The sequence below is a fragment of the Strongylocentrotus purpuratus genome, unplaced genomic scaffold, assembly GCF_000002235.5.
Source record: "Strongylocentrotus purpuratus isolate Spur 01 unplaced genomic scaffold, Spur_5.0 spur5_scaffold_6, whole genome shotgun sequence".
Lineage (NCBI taxonomy): Eukaryota > Metazoa > Echinodermata > Echinoidea > Camarodonta > Strongylocentrotidae > Strongylocentrotus > Strongylocentrotus purpuratus.
The window spans coordinates 60,512,926-60,532,206 of record NW_022145612.1 but is presented as its reverse complement, the minus strand read 5'-3'; the positions used below and the strand labels follow the sequence as shown (position 1 = coordinate 60,532,206).

General features: G+C 36.2%; 1 protein-coding gene across 1 annotated transcript; it reads left to right on the top strand.

Annotated features, from left to right (window-relative positions):
- The first annotated feature begins 1,099 nt into the window (after nucleotides 1-1,099).
- Nucleotides 1,100-17,934, top strand: LOC115918278 (TBC1 domain family member 30-like). The gene is made up of 11 exons (XM_030972262.1): nucleotides 1,100-1,762; nucleotides 2,253-2,417; nucleotides 5,198-5,259; nucleotides 7,110-7,301; nucleotides 8,136-8,321; nucleotides 8,852-9,020; nucleotides 9,563-9,731; nucleotides 10,481-10,586; nucleotides 11,043-11,355; nucleotides 11,861-12,082; nucleotides 12,352-17,934. The coding sequence occupies exons 1-11, from the start codon at nucleotides 1,174-1,176 to the stop codon at nucleotides 13,452-13,454; spliced, it is 3,276 nt and encodes a 1,091-aa protein (XP_030828122.1). The 5' UTR covers nucleotides 1,100-1,173; the 3' UTR covers nucleotides 13,455-17,934.
- The last annotated feature ends 1,347 nt before the right edge of the window (nucleotides 17,935-19,281 follow it).

The following is a 19,281-nucleotide window of genomic DNA, read 5'->3' as shown; positions in this document are numbered from 1 at the left end:
ATTGCTCTTTTGTATTTCTTTGTTTAAAAAAAGCACAATTTAACATACATGTACTTGATACCAGAGCAGTACCAAAAAAATAATTCGATACATGCTGTCACCAAGTTTCTTATTTTCTTGATATCCCAAACACCCTTTTATGGATTAATAACTCGTCATCTATATCCCGCATCCCGCCCCCCCCCCCCCGCCCCGATGCATATAGATCAGTATTAATTGTTGCCATTGTTTTGTTATGTTTTCAAATGTATAGCCTATATTCACTGCCCCCTACTAGATCATATTAACTTGACCTGAACGTTCTTTGTAGCAAGCGAAGAACACTGGAGTTTTAAGTTTCAGGTTCTTGCATGGGACTAAATAGTTATTAGTTTTTATCTTCTTGACTTTGCATGCCTTGTCGTGACGAGATGTTGTTGGGTCCCTTGTACTTGCCAAAACAAACGGAGAGCTCAACCGAAATTCGTTGTCTTAAAATACAGACCCTTTTCTATTAATAACAGACAGGGAATATTCATGTTTTAGTTTCTTTAAGCTTTCTTTTGAAAAATTGTCTCCTTAAGACCTTTAAAAATTACTGTTTTAATGTGTTTATAGAACATATATTCAATTTATTTTTTTAGCACTCGAAGTTTGCAACTTTGCATGTATTTTATATGTTTTGTTTGTATAGATCTATCACACGTAAATAAATAGCATTTAATAGCATACTGAAATTCTTGAGGATATTTCAAATTCATATTTATATGTCGCTTCTCCAAGAAGACCTCTAATATTTAACTACTAGACACACGCACATAGTTTGCAAGAATCTTCAGTCAATTGAAAGAGGCAGACTTAATCAGAATAGAATAGAATAGAATAGAATTTATTGACTCATTCGACCCCCTTCTGGGGTATGAGAGTACAACACATGTACATGTCATGATAATGATACATAATAAAGAATACAAACATAGCTTAATAATCAGAAGAAGAAGAAGACATGCCTGGTTGAATTACCTCGCAGTAGAGTCTACTAGTATCCTGAAATTCGACAATACTGATACGTGTCTGCAAAATAGACTAATTTTTTATCCAATACGTCGACGTCATTGCTTTGACCCAAAATCTTCATTTCGCGAGTTACGTGATGACGTGAATGGCTGAAGCGATAATGAGCTAAACGACAATATGGAAGAACCGGATGATAATTCGGACTTTGATGATTTGTTTTTGCCATTTGCATTGTCCAGAGCATTACATAAACAAGGCATTCAGTCCTCTGGTAACCAAATAGGCTTCGAAACGAGCGGGGAATATGTTGATATTGTGCTCGACGACGACAACTCGAGCGAGGCCGGAGATGTCCGCAGCGACAAAGGCCTCGGTCCGCTGGACGTGCTATCCGAAGGTGGTGACCCATCGTCTCTTTGCCCTTCTCCCTCGCCTCTGTCATCCCTTAACCCTTCCGACTCTCAACCAGACTTGTCGGACCTGAGGCGGGCCAATTCATCTTGCCAACGTGCTAACATTCTAGATAAATTGGACAGCTTTGATAGCGTGGAAACGGATCAAGATGGCGGTGAATTACGCGATAGGAAAGATTCCATTTTGGACGGTCTGTTGTGTGAGATTTACGACAGGTGCCATGCAAGCACAAGGCCAAGTGTTGACAGTGATGGCTTCACAGAGTGTTCATCTGATGGAGCTTATCTTAGCAGTAAAGGAGACAGCTTTCAAGAGTCCTCGCGATTGCCGAGAACCTTGTTGAATGTAAAATGTGAGGACGCTTTTTCTCCATTTATGCATTTAAGAATAGATCTAGGCCTAGATCTAACACTTTAGTTTACAGAAGGAAAAGAAAAGAGAGAGAGAGAGAGAGAGAGAAAGTGAGAGAAAAAAAACATGTATGAAATTCATGCCGCTAGCCTAGGCTCTATTATTATTTGCATTACTGTCATAATCTTCATGTTATTCCCACTCATTTAGTTATCGTCATGAAATGAAGTTTGTGTGTAGTATCACAAAACACTAAACATGGAGTTAATTTGATACAAAATCTGTTCAATTCTCCAGTCAATGTAGTAAGCTGTGTAACTCGAATCATAATTTGATGAGATAACTACAAAACACAATATTTACAATAACTACAACAAAACAATTTATGTGGTGTTTTTTTCATTTCCAATACAAATTTTAGCCTATCATTTATTCAATCCTTGTCGGCCTTTGCCTAACTATGTTTGCTTTCTTCTCTGTTGATGATTCAGCCACCAATGATCTCCTGGACATGGTTCGAGACCTTCAGCATGGCACAGCTGTCCTGTCAGGTAGACTCATCAAACAGCTAAAGCGGAGGGATCGCTACCTAGCCAAGAGACAGAAGAACCAAGATGTCCTCACAGCCATGCTCCAAGCTGTTTCTCAGAAGAGAAGTAATGCATTTCTTTATTGGATCAGTTGACTTTTGTTTTGGCAACAATTTTGTTGCGCTAGGAGAAGGTTGTTAGCAGGCGCGCATGCCACAAACCAAATTTCTGATATCTTGCTTCGAAGGTTTTGAATGCTCTATAAATGTGATCCCATTTGTCAAACATGATAGGGATTTCTCTCATTATCATACAATGTATAACGAAAAGGAAAAAATGGATTGTAATTGTAAGTTGTAACTACCTAATTTGAGTGGTTTCATATGAAATAAAACACATAATTTTGAAGTTACAGACACTTTATTACTATCGACCTTGTGTTTAACTCAATAGTGCGCGTCTGCTCTTAGCAGAATGGTGCAATGCGCCTACAGCCTTCTGCCAGATGCACAACGAATTGCTGTGGTTTCTATTTTATCAAGCATGTAGGATTTAGCTTTTTATGCCTCCGTTACGAAGTAGCCCGAGGCATTATGTTTTCGGGTTGTCCGTCCGTCCGTCCGTCCGTCCGTCCGTCCGTACGTCTGTACGTACGTCTGTACGTACGTCCCGTTCTCGTGATCACGTTATCTGAAGAACGGATCGATGGATTCCTACCAAACTTTGATCATATATGTATCTAGCAAAGTCGATGAACTGATTAGATTTTGGGGTCACGAGGTCAAAGGTCAAAGGTCACAGGGCTCATTATGTATGCAAAAACAGCTCGTGATCGCGTTATCTGAAGAACCGATTGATAGATTCCTGCCAAACTTTGGTCATGTATGTATCTTGTAGAGTCGATGAACTGATTAGATTTTGGGGTCACGAGGTCAAAGGTCAAAGGTCACAGGGCTCATTATGTATGCAAAACGGCTCGTGATCGCGTTATCTGAAGAACCGATAGATGGATTCCTGCCAAACTTTGGTCATGTATGTATCTTGCAGAGCCAATGAACTGATTAGATTTTGGGGTCACGAGGTCAAAGGTCACAGGGCTCATTATGTATGCAAAAACAGCTTGTGATCGCGTTATCTCAAGAACCGATTGATGGATTCCTGCCAAACTTAGGTCATGTATGTTACTTGCATAGCCGATGAACTTATTAGATTTTGGGTAACGAGGTCAAAGGTCAAAGGTCACAGCGCCCATTATGTATGCAAAAACAGCTTGTGATCGCGTTATCATTAGAACAGATTGATGGATTCCTGCCAAACTTAGATCATTTATGTATCTTGCAGAGCCAATGAACTGTGTAGATTCTTGGTTCATAAGGTCCAAGGTCATGGGCTCATTATGTATGCAAAAATAGCTTGTGAACGCATTCTCATTAGAACTGACAGATGGATTACTATTTAACTCTGGATATCTTGCAGAGCCAATGAGCTGAGTAGATATTAGGATCATGAGGTCAAAGTTCAAAGGGTCATATATGTATATGAGAAATTGTTTGTAATCACGATATTCTGAGAACCTGTTAATGGATTACAATTGAACTTGAATTTGAAAAATTTCTTCTGTTTTGGTTTGTAAAATTGCTCTATGACGGAGGCATCATTTTCGACTGCGCGCAGTCGAATTCCATCTAGTTGAGGATAGTTTTGGTAAAGCATTTGTCCAGGGTTGAATTAAGATATTATTGGGATTGACCACAGGGCAATCATTGCTGAAGTAGATGTGCTTTAGAATCCTTGATTCTTTAGATGTATGTCTCTCTATCCCCTCAACTAGGGGCCATGGATATATGTCATAAGTGTTATAAGTTCTTAAGTTCTTATAATCTCATTTAAGTACGTGATTTTCCTTCCCTGCCATTTTTTTACATGTACATATATCAACAACTACTGTCCAGATTTCTTCTATGTTGGATTTATTTGTTGTTGCTATGGAAGGCTATGAAATACCTTAACAATGAACAAAACTTCTGAATTGTAACTTTATTTGTTTGAAATGTTTAAAATCTTAGAAATACATGTTATTATCCTTTGTTAAAACATAAATTTCAAGAATTAATTTTGATTCTGATTTCTTATAAGCTAAAAACAAGGAGTTATATGCAATTATGCATGCAATAAAATAGACAGAAAGCCCTATGGTTCATATTTTTATTCATATACCATTTATTATAGATATTTTCATGCACCTTTTATGAGCTGATGTCCTGCATGTGTGTAATGTTGGTCTATATCATATGTTACCTCTCAAATGTTTGAATTTTATCTAGAATTCTTTTTATCTCTATTGGGATGCTATTCCCTTCCCCATGATATTTTCTTCTTTATTATTGTTTGAATTGAATACGGTAAGAATCCATTTATAAAAATGTCATGTACCGGGTAATGGTTAAAATTGAAGCAAAATGAGAATGTTAAATAAACATTTTTCCTTTCCTTCCTTGATACAGTAACATGTTTTGGTTACCTCTTAATACTTTGGCTTGATTTTTCTTATAATTGTGGCAAATGCCATGCCAGGTTTTGTATTCATTTTAGCAGTATTTAGGTAAAACTACCTACCGTACGTCATACTTTAAAACAAATGATTTTCTTTTCTTCTTTTTTACATGTATTTCAAACGAAGAAAAAAATCTTAAATCAAAATAACTGTTATAGTATCTATAATAGATACAATTATGTTATTCTGAATTTTGAATTTTGAATTTCAACAGTGAAAAAATGTATCATGCACAGTGTTATCATCAGAAAGTAGAAGGCTTAACATGTTGAAAGCATGTATAACCCTTTGCTTGATTAATAACATTAACTCATATCTTGGCTATCCTCCTCCGCCTTTGTCTTGTTTTTAGGAGTGGATGCCCAGCTGAGGTTCAGCATTGAACCACTACCAGGGAAGAAGGCATTTAGACAGGTATGTCCTTTGTAGGAAAAGATTATATCTTCTGAACAAAAGGGCCAGTCCCATATATCACTGATAACAATCACCAAACTGTGTTTATGTGGAAAATGTATTGGGTATTAGTATTGATCACATGTTTGTGCTAGTAACTCCTAATCTCCTATGGAAACAACATTCTTGCTTATAAGGTTGTTTAATTCCACAAATGGATAAAATAAAGAAATCAGCACCTTTATTCTCAGATCCAATGTATTTTCTCCATAATCTTTAGGAGACCAACTTTTGAATGAATAATTGGGACAGGCTCCCAAACCTGATAGTTGCTTAATTCAGGCCAGTAATTTGAGAAATTAACTGAAAATTCTTGCTAGATTAACCAAACTACTTTTTCCAGACAGTATGACAATGAACATGTACATATTACATGTACACAAACGTAGCGTCTAGTACCTACCGCAAACCTAAAGTATGAAATTACATATTCCTAAACAATGGATCAACTCTATCCTGATTCGCAGCAGAATATACATGTAAACAGTAACTGTACACCATAAAGCTGTATCGAGTGTACCTGATGAAAAACTACCTGTATATCTGTATCAGCTTTCAGGTGGATGCTCGTTCTAGTACTTATAGTACATGTACACACCCTTGTACTAATATAGATGTGTAACACCTATCCTAAACCCCAGTTGTGTGTTATTCCTGTGTTTATTTTATGCATGTAAGTTTGACAGATGGTTTGCACAAGGTCAATTACATACGCCTACATAGTACATGTATCTTTCTTAGAAGGACATTTATGAATAAAGAGGGTAGTTTCAGTTTTTTCTTTTTTCTTTATCTGAAGTGATATCACAGTGATAATTCATATTTGTAGGTAAAATTGAGATTGTAATCACAATTCTATTTTCAGGTTCAGATCATGTAATAATAGGTCAGCTTGACTTGTATCATGTATATGCATTAAGTGTAATCACAGGCCTCCACACAAACATTGACCTTGTTTTATTTTGTTTATCTTTTGAAAAGATTTTATGTGAGGGTTGGGTTGGTAAGAGGGGAATTGGAGTGAATTTATGGAGGCCATGATTCGGTTTTGTGGCCCCCTGTGCAGTGCTTTACTGTCTCAATGAAGTACATCTTTCCAACCAGTTTTGATGGGTATGTTAAGTCTGGCCTTTCATAGTTTTTATTATTAAAAGGGTTGAAAATGGAGTTCATTGTTTGTAGTTTTGTTTTGATTATTCTTTTTGACAGAAATTATCAATTTGCCTTCAATGAAAGGAATTGAGGCTCATATGGAAAAAGTGACAAAATGTATCTTTTCATACATGTTGTGCTGCATGGTGACATTAACGATTTATTCTCTGAGGCACATATTATTTGTCATAGTATTGGTTATTTTACCTGACTGCTAAGAAAGCATACATGCTTGTGCATTGAATAATAAATAAATAGTAAAAGAAAAGGATGTGATTAAAACACACTTATATTTTTGTATTTATTATGAAAGAACAACATTGCACAAAAATCAAACCAATGCTTAGTTTTTCAGTTTCTAACGTCAACTTCACTGTAACCCAGCTCTAAATCTATTTGTAACCCAATCACATTCTTCTACACTTAATATTTGATTTTTTAATTTCATTAGCACCAGTCCGGTCTAAATCATCTAAATTTAAACTTTGATAAGGGTAAGCATGTTTGGTCCAGGATTGAAGTTATGCAGAAATACTCAGTATTTTTACCTTCTTCTTATCTCCCATTGCTGTTTTTGTACTATCTTTTGTTTTTGTGTAAGAAGGGTGTTAGTAAGAAGAAAATGGTTACAATTGTTGGTTGTATCTTGTTTTGTTTAGTGGTACGATGCGTTGAGAGCAGGGGCTCGTCTTCCATTTGGACTGCCCCAGGAGTTACGTAAGGCCGTCTGGCTGAGCCTAGCAGACAAACATATCAAGCATCTCAAATTGGATTGGGAGAAGACAGTTAAGGTGGCCTTCAATGACCACTCCAATCCAGATGATGACAAACTGGGAGTGCAGATTGTGAAGGTAAGATAAGCACTTGAGATTAGGTGGGCTTTTTTAAAGATACCATAAGTATAGCAGTAAGTTGTGCACTGTTATGTACCAAGTTACATGTAACTACTTATTAAAAATGTAATATATGATTAAGCACTAAATTCTACTTTGTCAAATCGATATTGTGAGATTTTCAAATGATGATTTATTTTTTTTTATATAATTTTATTTTAAAGGTAAAGACCAGTTATGGTCATGCGATTGCATTGTGAAAGAAACGTTGTGAAATAGATCAGAAAAGGTTGATCATCCAGCATCTAGCATCTGCAAGGTTCTGGAATCATCAAAATTATATGAAATTTGGCCCATTCTTCGTAAAGTTACAAGCACTATACACAAAAAGATGTATATGGGACTACCCTATATCTCTCACAGACCATGAGAGAAACAAATTTACCAAATATATGAATTAGTAGGCGGTTTCCCAGCAATCATCATGTATTAGTCAAAACATATTCTTTCACATGATTGGTAATGAGAGCTTCCATTTCATTTTTTGAAATTAGGGCGTTTCCAATACTGGTCTTTACCTTTAATAATGTTCTTAGTAATGTAAATGTAGTCACACATATATAAAGACTGCTTAAATGAGATAAGAAACTGGTTTATTTACAGATGGTCTCATTGTAAAATTTACTTCATTATAGTACTTAAAATTTCAATTTCATTTCAAAGGAAACATAATAGTGGTCCTTATAGAGAGGTGGTCTTTGTATATATTTGGTTGCTAAATTGATTTCACTTGACATTACTCAATCAAATCACTCGATCAAAAAGATAATCAAAATGGTCGTTGCCTTGTAGGATCTTCATCGTACTGGTTGCAGTGGGTTCTGTGGTCAAGGAGCTGAAGAGGACCGAGTGGTGTTGAAGCGGGTCCTGCTGGCTTATGCTCGTTGGAATAAGTCTGTAGGTTACTGCCAGGGGTTTAACGTCATTGCTGCTCTCATACTGGAGGTCATGGAGAGAATGGAGGATGATGCACTCAAGGTATTCAACCAAATACAAATTCAACAATTTGATTTTGTGATTTTTTTTTTTTAACACAAAAATATAAGTGTGTGTACTGTTACTACGCCCACACATCAATGCTAACATATTGCCAAGTGTGCGGTAGAAGGACACAAATAAAGGCACCTGGGATGGATTTTTCGGATATCACATATCAAAGTTTTTACTGTTCCACAACATGCTAAATAAGTTTGAATTAACTCTGTTACAATATATTTTACATAAATGTCTTTAAGTCTAGCTAGAACACTTTATTGCTGTAGTTTAAAGTGAAAATTTAGGAGTTCATGATTTTAAGAGACTCAAATGACTCACCCAATATTAGAAATAATATTTGATTTTTTATTTGTGAATAAAATAAGCCCCTACCCCCCCCCCCCCCAAAAAAAAAAACTATTAAAGAAAATACTCAAATCGCCAATTTTCCATGCCATATGAAAAAGTAACTTTAACCACAAGAGTGTTGTGAATGTACTACTTCAGATTTCCTCCATCTTGTGTATCTTCAGGTGATGATTTTCTTGATAGATCATGTCCTACCTGACAGCTACTTCGCAAACAACTTGAGGGCACTGTCTGTAGACATGGCTGTATTCCGTGAGCTCCTTCACTTCAAACTCCCTGACTTGGCCCAGCATCTAGACAAACTCCAGAAATCAGCCAACGATGGCTTATCAGGTAAGACCTATAGTACAGACAGTCCTAGTTCACTGTATCTCACATTTTTTTAAAGGGCTTATGTTAGCTGAAAAGAATAGTGCTTATATTTCATTGATATTTTCTGTAGACTTGTTTGTTATGCATTAATCATGATCATTGATCATTACACACCAGTAACTACACATGCAATGTGATTACTTCAGACCATTTCCCTTCTTCTTTTTTGTCCACTTTTCCACAATTAGATAAAGCCATTTTGATGATGACGGGTGAAAATACAGTTGTAAGATTAATACAGAAAAAGGATATGAAAATATAGGCAACATTTTGTAATTATAGTTGCACTTGAAAGAAGAAAATTAACCCCCCAAAACAACAAAACAAAAAAGGAAAAGTATAATCACCATTTCTAATTTTAGCAGAACTTAAGTTATTGTGTTTAAGAGAAAGTACTTTACATATATAATGAGTTACCTCATGATTATATATGAAACATTTTGTAACCCAAAAGTCTTAAATCAATTTAAATATTCTGCTTCTTTGTCTCCTGCCTGGTACAGGGAGCTATGAGCCGCCTCTGACCAACGTCTTTACCATGCAGTGGTTTCTGACACTCTTTGCAACCTGTCTCCCTAAGAAGCTGGTCCTCAGGGTCTGGGATACCCTTTTCCTGGAAGGCTCGGAAGTTCTCCTCAGAGTGGCGCTGGCTATCTGGGCCAAACTGGCACAGTGAGTTTACATGATGATCATAATATTGCTTGTCCTTGGGGTGTGGGACATTTCTCCCTCCAAAACTCAAGGTCCTTCACTGCTGCCATTGTTAAGTGACTCAATGTTTGCTCTGACAACTACTCTGGGCTATATTACATCAAAGAGGGGTAGGGTTTATATTGGAGTTTATGCTAGGACTGGGTATTATGTTTGGTCCAGGCTTGATATGAATAATTCTGTTGTAGTAGGATGTAGACCTTGGAGTGATTCTCACCAGAGCATGTGATGTAGAACCTCATTGGCTGTCTGTGCCAAGGTGGCACAGTCAGTAATAATTGTAAGTGATTATAAAGCTGGCCCAAAGGGTCTTGGGTACCCTCCTTTTTGGAGGCTCTCAATGTTTCCTTCTCAGAGTGATGTTGTCCATTTGGGATAACCTAGCATAGTGAGTAACAGTGATGATCGTGATTACAGTGCTTTGTCCTGTGGGTCTAGGATTCTGTCTTCCGAGGGCTTAGGATCGTACTCGCTATCTGGGCCAAATTTGGACATTGAGTAAAAGTCATGATACATTTACTTACCCTTGTTGAGGCAGGACATCTCTTTCTTTAGAGCTTTGAAGGCCTCCTCAGTATGAACTAGCCATCTTAAAGGCTTTGAAGTCCTCTGCAGATCTTTATGAATGATACAAGTACGATGATCACTGCAGTGGTGATATCTATAATTTGATCCAATGTCTTATCTCTATGTTCTGATTGTGTTCTTAGACCCCTGTTAGAGATCAAGAGTGCTGATGAGTTCTACAGTCAGATGGCTGCACTGTGCAGTGAGATGCTTCAGGACCATCTTATAGATGGTGATGATCTTATTAAGGTAACGCGCATCACTCTCTTCTGATTCACCTTCTCAATATTACAAGGCCATTATGCTATCATATTTTCATACAATATTTACCCTATGGTATGACAAAGGTTAGCTATTTCTTTCTCTTTTGATTAGGGGCCAATTTTTTAAATAAGTGAGACAAACAGAAATAGCATATTGACATGCACTGGTAAATATAACTATAAAGGCATGGGTATGAGTTTATAAGTACAGGGGACAAGTTGCAAAAGAAGTAGACAGAATTTTTTGAAAAGCTAGTAATGTACATTTAATGTGAGTCTTTTTTGAAGACATGCAATGCAGGAATGTTTTGATTTCCACTTTTCAAATTTAATTTCTCAATTAACATGCACTAAAAAGCACATGATAAGAATGACCATATTACCTATGAGAGCACTAATTACTCATTTAACAACACCGACTACCCTTGTTACCTCTCCACAGACGATATATTCCATGGCATCTTTCCCCTTCCCTCATCTGAATGAGATCCGGGAGAAGTACATGTTCAGCATCACCCCCTTCTCCCCCCTCGGTGGCCTGGAGAAGACCTCCACCACCTCCGAGACCAAGTCACCTGTCACCGCCGTGGGTCCTAAGCGTAAGGAGGGACCAAGGGGGTACTCCCAACCCTCTGGTAGTCATGGTAGCCATAGTGATGAGGAGACAGAGTTTATGGATGAGGAGGACCTGACCAATATGACATGCTTCACAGGGCTCTTCCCTCCACAGTCTCCATATGCTATTAAAGAGGCGGGTAAGTTGGTGATCTGACATTTTCTACGGCGACATTTGCTCCAGGTTTCATTATGTCAAAGATCTAGGGGTAGTGATGCTGTGATAGGGTTGTAATTTGGTTTTAAGTTTGGTTTGAAATTACCGTAAGGGTTAGGTATAATGATTGGTCTAGGGTTGAAATTTGGAATTAGGTTTATGTATAAAATTGCATAGAGTGTGTCATGGAAGAAAGATTATTTTATATTTATTCAGTTCAAGTCCCCTCAACAAAACCAAAAGACTGAGCTGAAGTACTTGTAGATTACATAAATTTATTTGTAAATTCAAATAACCCTGTGAGAATCTCTTTATTTTACCTAAAAAGTGAAATTAATTAGATATCCCAGTACACCACTTTATTGTAACAATAGCTCCCACCAAAAGAGCATTTGGTTATGAACATACTGTAAAATATGACTATTACAAGATTTGAGATTAACAGAATTTACTGTCATTTCATGATTCTGTCCTCTCGATTGGAATAGGTGAACGATCTGAGTCCCAAGGATCAGCGGCAGATGATATCACTAAGGTCAGTCCTGGTGCCTACAGTACTAGCTCTGAAGACCTGACCCTTCAGTCTGCTGCCCTCATGGAGAGGATGACCATGGATGTCCAGTCGTTGAAGAAACAGTACTTACGCATACAGCACAGACAGATGAGGGCGCATGTCATCTATGGACCCACTAGTAAAGCCGACAAGAGAGGCAAGTAGCTATTAGTTTACAAATTGATGTATGATAATGTCTCCTGAAAGTGTATATGTTAACATCTTTCTTTTTTTCAAAGGATGATGATGATAATAATACAGAGCATTTTTAAAGCACCTTTCATAAAGCAGAAGTATGAACTGTTGCAGAAGGATTTATTTTGCTGTTTATCTTATCCATACATTCTTGTATGCTCTTCATGCTTCAAATAGTATTTCCATTTCTCACTATTATGAATTTTTTTGTTATCCAATTATATTTCATAGCCTACAAGCCAGTATCACGCAAGAAGAACATAGCTGTTGCAATAGAGAGTCCAGCAGTCGTCAACCACTTACTTGTCGGGAAAGCAGGACTAGGAAAGAAGAATGCCAAGATTGCCTCTACACCTCAGATTGCACCCCCATCAAGGAAGGACTATGGCGACGATGACTTTCCAACCAAACGTGTGCATGTTAACACAAAGCCAAATGTAAAGCTTCTTTCCCAAGGGAAGGAAGATATTGATATTAAGAATGATCAGGGAAGGGATGACATGTCAGAACTGTCAAGTGTCTTTGAGGATGGGGATGATGTCTCTGCAGGAAATGGTCATTCATCATCCCGGGATGATCTAACCAAGGATCACCAGGACAGTTTGTCCAGCCATGAAGGAAAGACATGCTCTCAAGAGTCTCTGGAGCCTGAAATTGGCTCGTTGATTGATCTTGGTTGGGGGTCGGACGGGGAGAGTCGTAGCAACGAGGATAGCGAGCACAGAAAAAGCAGTAGTGAAACTGGGAGACATCTTGAAAGGAATGGCGTTGATCATGTTAGGTACAGCTCAACATCGTCAGACAGTCCAGACCTAAATGCGAATGATGTCTCCGGTAGTAGACCGAGGCAACACTTAGACTCGGAAAAGACCTTGATCGGTACAAGCACAGAAAGCATTCCAAATAGCACATCAACACCCGAGTTCAACTGCGCCATTGAAGCATTCAATCCCAACCTCCCAAGTACTTCTCCAAGAAGACGATCAAGACCGTCGGAAACAACGAGTCCCAGTGACAAGAGACCCTGGATGGAATCCAACGGGATTGCAGCTCACGCTTCTCACCAAAACCCAGTGTCTGCCTCTACCAGCTGGCGACGATGCAGCAGTGGAAGCTCCAGCTGTGAAGAGCCCACAACGCCCCCTGCTCGTGTAGTCTTCAACCCATTCCCTAAACGGTCCCTCAGGAGTTCAGAGAGCAGGACAAGAACTCGGATGAAGCTAGGTTTGTATCCCACAAAGACCAGTGATAAGAGACAAGACTTCTCTTCAAGGGATGGGTCTACGGAACAGCTTCCACGTGATATAGCAAGGTCTATTAAACTAGGTAGCTAGAATTGGCACTTCCTTCAATTTGTTTCCTTTCTTATTGAGCTTACTTTTGACAAGTATAAATCTCAGCGCGATAATCCTTAGTTATTTTATTTAACCATGTAAAGAAAATGGATTAAATTCAAGATTATTTAGGTATAGGAATTTTTTGGGGATACAATAAAATATACTTTATTGCCTTTCAATTGGTAAGTTTGTTTTTAATGAGCTGATCTCAGCTCATCTCAGATCAGGCACTTTTTTGTTTAACAATAACAAATTAATTAGAATTGATCTTTATTTTGGTTTTAATGAGATGAATGTTGTTGCTGTTTTTGTTTGTTTTTACAAACATGTTTTTCCCATTTATTGAAGAGCTCAAACTGGTCAAACCAACAAAACAAAAACAAAAATCCATTTTTGTAGAGCTTAACTACATCTTTGAGATACAATTATAGCCCACAATAGGTCCACACACATTGACTCATACCAGAGAAGGAGTAGCAATAAACGTTGTAGAAGAATAGCAATATGTAAAAAAAGAGCTACAATCATTATCAGTGAACCTCTATGTTTCCTATATGAGAACTGATGATCTAGAACATTTTGGTAAGATGGTTAACAGACTAACAGTACTGCTTGAATTATGAACCAGCTGTAAAGTACAAAGCTGCATTGTACAACTAGCATGCTGCTACATTACTGCCTAAGTATATACATCTTTATTTTTGATTTCAGTCATATTTTTCTGTTATGGCTACGTTTTAGCCTGCATGGTTTGTTCTGTTACACTACAGTGACTAAAGATATCCTGCAAATTTAGACAGGGGTCCATAGTATTCGAGGAACCGTGGTTACTGTGCATTTATGCATCTACTATTACATTGTAGTACCACATGTTCACGAAAGCTGAAAAATTTCAATGTTCAACACAAAAAATATTGGAAAAAATCACTTAGGTCATAGAACATGTAGTGACATCTTGTACTATCAGTAGAATCTATCTAGATGGGTTTTTTTCCCTGCATCTAGTGTGCGAGACCAAAAAAAATGCAGAAAGAAAGAAAGAAACAAGTTGAAATCATTGATGAAGCCTTCTTTTCAGTATCATTGGAACCATCGTGGATAATTATATACTTTGCTGAATTTCCATTGAAGTTGTTTGGGATGCTGATTTTGAAAGAAACTTTGTCACAATTTCATTTTATTCTTTATGTGCAGGAGCAAATTTGTTTAAGCATTCTCTGAGCTCATTATAAAGCTATGTGTACAAAACTATTTAATATGATATGATTATAAACATTATTGTGTCTTCCTGCTGTTTGAACAAAACTAAATATATGAAGAATATATTTCTCATCGTCTCTCTCGTGGCATATCATTAAATATGTCAAATAGTACTAGTAGATGCATGTTACTGATCATAAATTAATGTTATATATCCGTTGATGTGACAACGATGCTTGAAATATCTATGACTATGGTCTTCAAAAATGTTTGTTTTACTTAAATCAAATGTTATTCAAGTTGAAAAGACTACAATGTTTACAAAAACATCAACAACTTGTTGAATGTTGATACTGTAACATTATTCAAAGACAATGTGTTTATAAGAAACTGAAGAACAAAATTTAAGTAAGATGAAGAGTGTATTAACCTCCAAGGAAGTTTGTTTATGTTTATGTTGTAATTTATGTCTTTTGTAAATTGGTAAGTTTTAGTTGGACTTTGGGGGCGACAAAAAGTTAGGCAGGATACTATAATTGTTTGCTGTCATTTTTACACCCATTTTTGTTTGTTTATTGCCTTACTTTTTTGCTGAAATTCTTAAATGTTTTATTAATTTATGATATGTGATACTAAGTACTTGAGTGTATCCCACCCTGGCAAAGTGTCTCTTGTACTTGGTTTTTTCTTGTATATACTTCAAATTTGTTATTTTGTTTGCTGTTTTTTGTTTTAGTAAACGTCACATTCCATCTCTATAATGATATTTATTAATGCTTTACTCAGGCTTTAGTAAGCTGGGTTTGCATGTTGTGATAACACATGTCAATGTTTTCAAAGCTGTGAACTTGTAAAGAATGAGGATCAGATATACTCTTGTCTCAATGTGTCAATAGAAAGAGGTATCTGAAGTTCAAGTGCATGTCATATTCCTTCTCTTTTTGAAAACATTAACACTAGGACTACTTATTTGTTTATTGTCTCAGTTCATTTATTTTGATAGAAGAATCTTAACATTGGAGAAGTTGTAAAGATCAGGTTCAGAAATAGTCATGCCTCTGAATAATTTTAAAAGGGCCCTGATAGGCCCCTGAATTTATCTTCTGTTTGCTGTAATGTTTAGAAATTTAGCATTGTGGCTGTTACCTCTGTCAGACCTGAGTCATAATCATACCTCAGTCATATTGTCAAAGCTGTCACCCAACATACTATACACTAAACACCTGATTTCAGCAGAATGGCCATCAATGAGTTGGTTTGGGGTCAAATATGAGTCAGTTTAGTAGTGTGACTGTGTCAATATGAAAGTGGTCAAAAGAACAAACATAGTACACCATTAAAAAGCAGTTCTCTTTACTTTCCCTTTGGTTCTAGGTGTGCACAGTTGGTGTATTCATCTTAATGCCTTTCAGAAATACTCATTGCCATGACAGGGATAGCTTAGGATCATGCTCAAAACAGTACAATATTCATTTGCAATGGGGTTTATCCCTTTGATTTTATGAAGTTAGGAGCATGCAGGGAATATGATGTAACAGTAAGGACTGATCTGTAGTATAAAACGGCTCAATTCAGATGCCAACGAAAAATCAGTCTTTATATTGAGAGTCATTTATGAATATTAACTTTATATAACATTTTTATTTTTTGGAGTACCCTTTTGACATTTGGCTGAAATCTTCATTTTAAAGCAACGTGGTTCTTCTAGGTGGCCACATTATTTCTGTCTTTGCTGCATACTATGACATAATGATAATACCAAGGACATTATTTTGATTCCTTCACTAAATCTTGATAATTTTCTTCAAGCTTTCAGGGATTTTGTCCCTTCTTACCAAAGCCAGATTGTGAAACTATCTAAGAACTGGTTGTCCATGTCGAATGTCAAAGGGCAAGTTCTAGCTATTATGTCTGTTATACATTACCAGTCAAATCAATGATTTGAGTATATCTGATGATTGTATTCAGACATAAGCCCTACTTTGTTGTGGATCAGACTAAAATATCAAGTACAAATATACTTTTCTGTTTCTAATATCTGTTATAATGTATGGCAAGACAAGTGATCAAACACACTGGACTTGCTCTAAATAGCTGATACATCTGAAAACTGTATTCAATATATATCAGATCAGTAATGTATAGAGAGATGAGAGCTCATTCACACAAATTACATAGGTAACAAAGTAGAAGACTTGTATCTACTAATAGTTGAATCTGCTGTACAGAAGATAAAACCTTTAAATAATTCCTTCCCTTTCTGCAATTTCAGTTTTCCGTCTTTCTGACATAATGCTTGATTAGATTTGTGCAATACAAAATCGGTTTGCAGTATTTCAGCCTGGTTTTTATAAGTAAATACTATATATTTACTAAATGAGTTATTCTTTAATGCCAAACATCTAATTTGTATCTGTAATGAAGGAGTTGTTTTTTCAACTAAGAAAATAAAACAAAGCTATTATTTGTGGATAATGTAGTAATTAATGATGACTTTAAAGTATTCTTCAAGCTTTCATTTCAAATTTTTACCTTTGGGATTTCTATTTTTAGTATTTTTCATTTTTTTGTCTTCAAAGAAACTAAGATGTTAAAAATAGAAATTCGGATTTGGGAACAATCTTTCTTTCAAGAATAATAGTTGTATGGTAAGAGATGAAAATCAAAGTAACAAATTGAAAACATTATTGCTTAAAACCTTTATTTGTTATTATCATTTTAAAGTTATTATTCATAGTATTTTAGTTACTATAATGATGCAGTCACGTTTATTCACTTAAAAAGTGTAATGAATGTTAATCTTTTACAGTTTCTTATTCATTCCTTGCATATACATGTGGTATTTATTTCTCATAAATAGATTTTCTGTATGTTGATTGTGTTCTTTCTGTACTAAAAGCAAGCTTACAATAACCATTTGTATTCTATACTCCAGTGTACTAAACTATCAATACTATTGTACAATTCCATCTTTATTCATCTACTTGTAATATTTTTTTGGGGAATAGTATTTCATTCTTGTGCAATATATTTTTCTTGCTTTTCTTCTATTCAAATTCTTTCTCTGATTTCTATATATTTGTTGTAAATGAATTTCTCTTTAATGTTAAAGTATAACATGTATCTTCATATTATTATCTACAACTATGTAAAATGGTATGATAGTGGTAGAGATAGTACTTTACACATTTCTTACAACGACTATTCTATGACGAAATGATTATATATAGACTCTTAATGACATTGATAATAAAAATTAACATACATATGATATTTAGAATCACTCTTTCCCTTTGTCATGTAATTCATACTTGGTTTGCTGTTACAACTCTAAGTACATGCTTGTGTGTTTGTATCTTTGTTTGTTTCTTTGCTTGTTTTTGACAATGCTGTTGGATATCTAATGTTAGTGAAAGTATGGTACGATGCACATAATATTTGTGATGAATTTGTGAACTTGAATTGAAGAAAAAAAATGATGATGAGAGTGTTGACTGAATGAATCTCATGTGGAGACTGGTTTCATATACCTGTATATTTAAGTTAAAAGGTGATTACAATTTTATATATCTTATTGTACATATAGTTAAATAATTTCAATCCTTGCTATCGAAGATGCCTGTCAATTTGGAGCATTCTTTAACTTAGATAAAATGTCAAAGGCATTAATATCATGAGGGATGCGTTATATTTCTATTCTTCTAGACCAGGAGTATTCCAGTATCAATATACAAGTGCGAAATGAATGCCAATGAAAAGACATAAAATGTTGTAGTACAATATCTAGTTTTTCACAGACATGCAGTCATGCAGCTTGGTTTCTACAACGTAACAAAGGTACCCGAGTTATACAATGTGTCTAAAAAGAAAGAGAACAAAATGATAAAATCATGATGCATTTATTAGACTCTTATTCTGACAAGAACATCGAAATGCAAACCTCTATTCACCTGCATGTAAACATAGTAAAAGGGGCAAGATTGTACATGTATTTCAGAATAGCAGCGAAGTTTCGGAATCCAAGGCCCCGTCTTATATAGAGAGTTGCAATTGATTTAAATTGATTGATATCAATCCCCGGTATCAATCGCAACTGTGCACTTATAAGATGGGAGATTGTGACTTAAAAATGATTGCAGACGTAATTGCGATCGATTGGGATCAATCGCAACTCTTTATGAGACAGGACCCTGCCCTGATTTATATATTTTTTTTATTTCTACTGGCCCCCCTTTTAGTCTAGTCTTATTTTTTATTCTATTTTTTTTTTTTTATTGTTGGGGGGGGGGGGGGTCATTCCAATGTTTTAGTCAAATCACTATAGTGTCTGCTGTGTATGACCCCCTCCCACACACATAGGCCCGCACACCCACACCCACAAACGAAAACCGACATAACAAAAACGTACAATCATGCATAAGGATCCGAAAACAACTTTGACATGAATGAGGTTGAATGAAATAGCATACCGCTTTCAAGAACATGATTTCATTTTTTGGACCACGCTGTATCAGACAACACAGCTTATTTTCATGCACTTTTGAACTTGGTTGGGTGCCATGGCGACGGGGGAAGCTTTACATGATCCCCGATGGGCCTAGGCAACACGTGGGGAGCTCGTGCA

Bases quoted from the DNA above. Each gene is read 5' to 3' on its own strand.
- LOC115918278 (XM_030972262.1), top strand. From the start codon at position 1,174: ATGGAAGAACCGGATGATAATTCGGACTTTGATGATTTGTTTTTGCCA. The intron at 2,418-5,197 runs GTAATGCATTTC...TCTTGTTTTTAG, and splicing joins AGCTGTTTCTCAGAAGAGAA to GAGTGGATGCCCAGCTGAGG. The intron at 7,302-8,135 runs GTAAGATAAGCA...GTTGCCTTGTAG, and splicing joins TGGGAGTGCAGATTGTGAAG to GATCTTCATCGTACTGGTTG.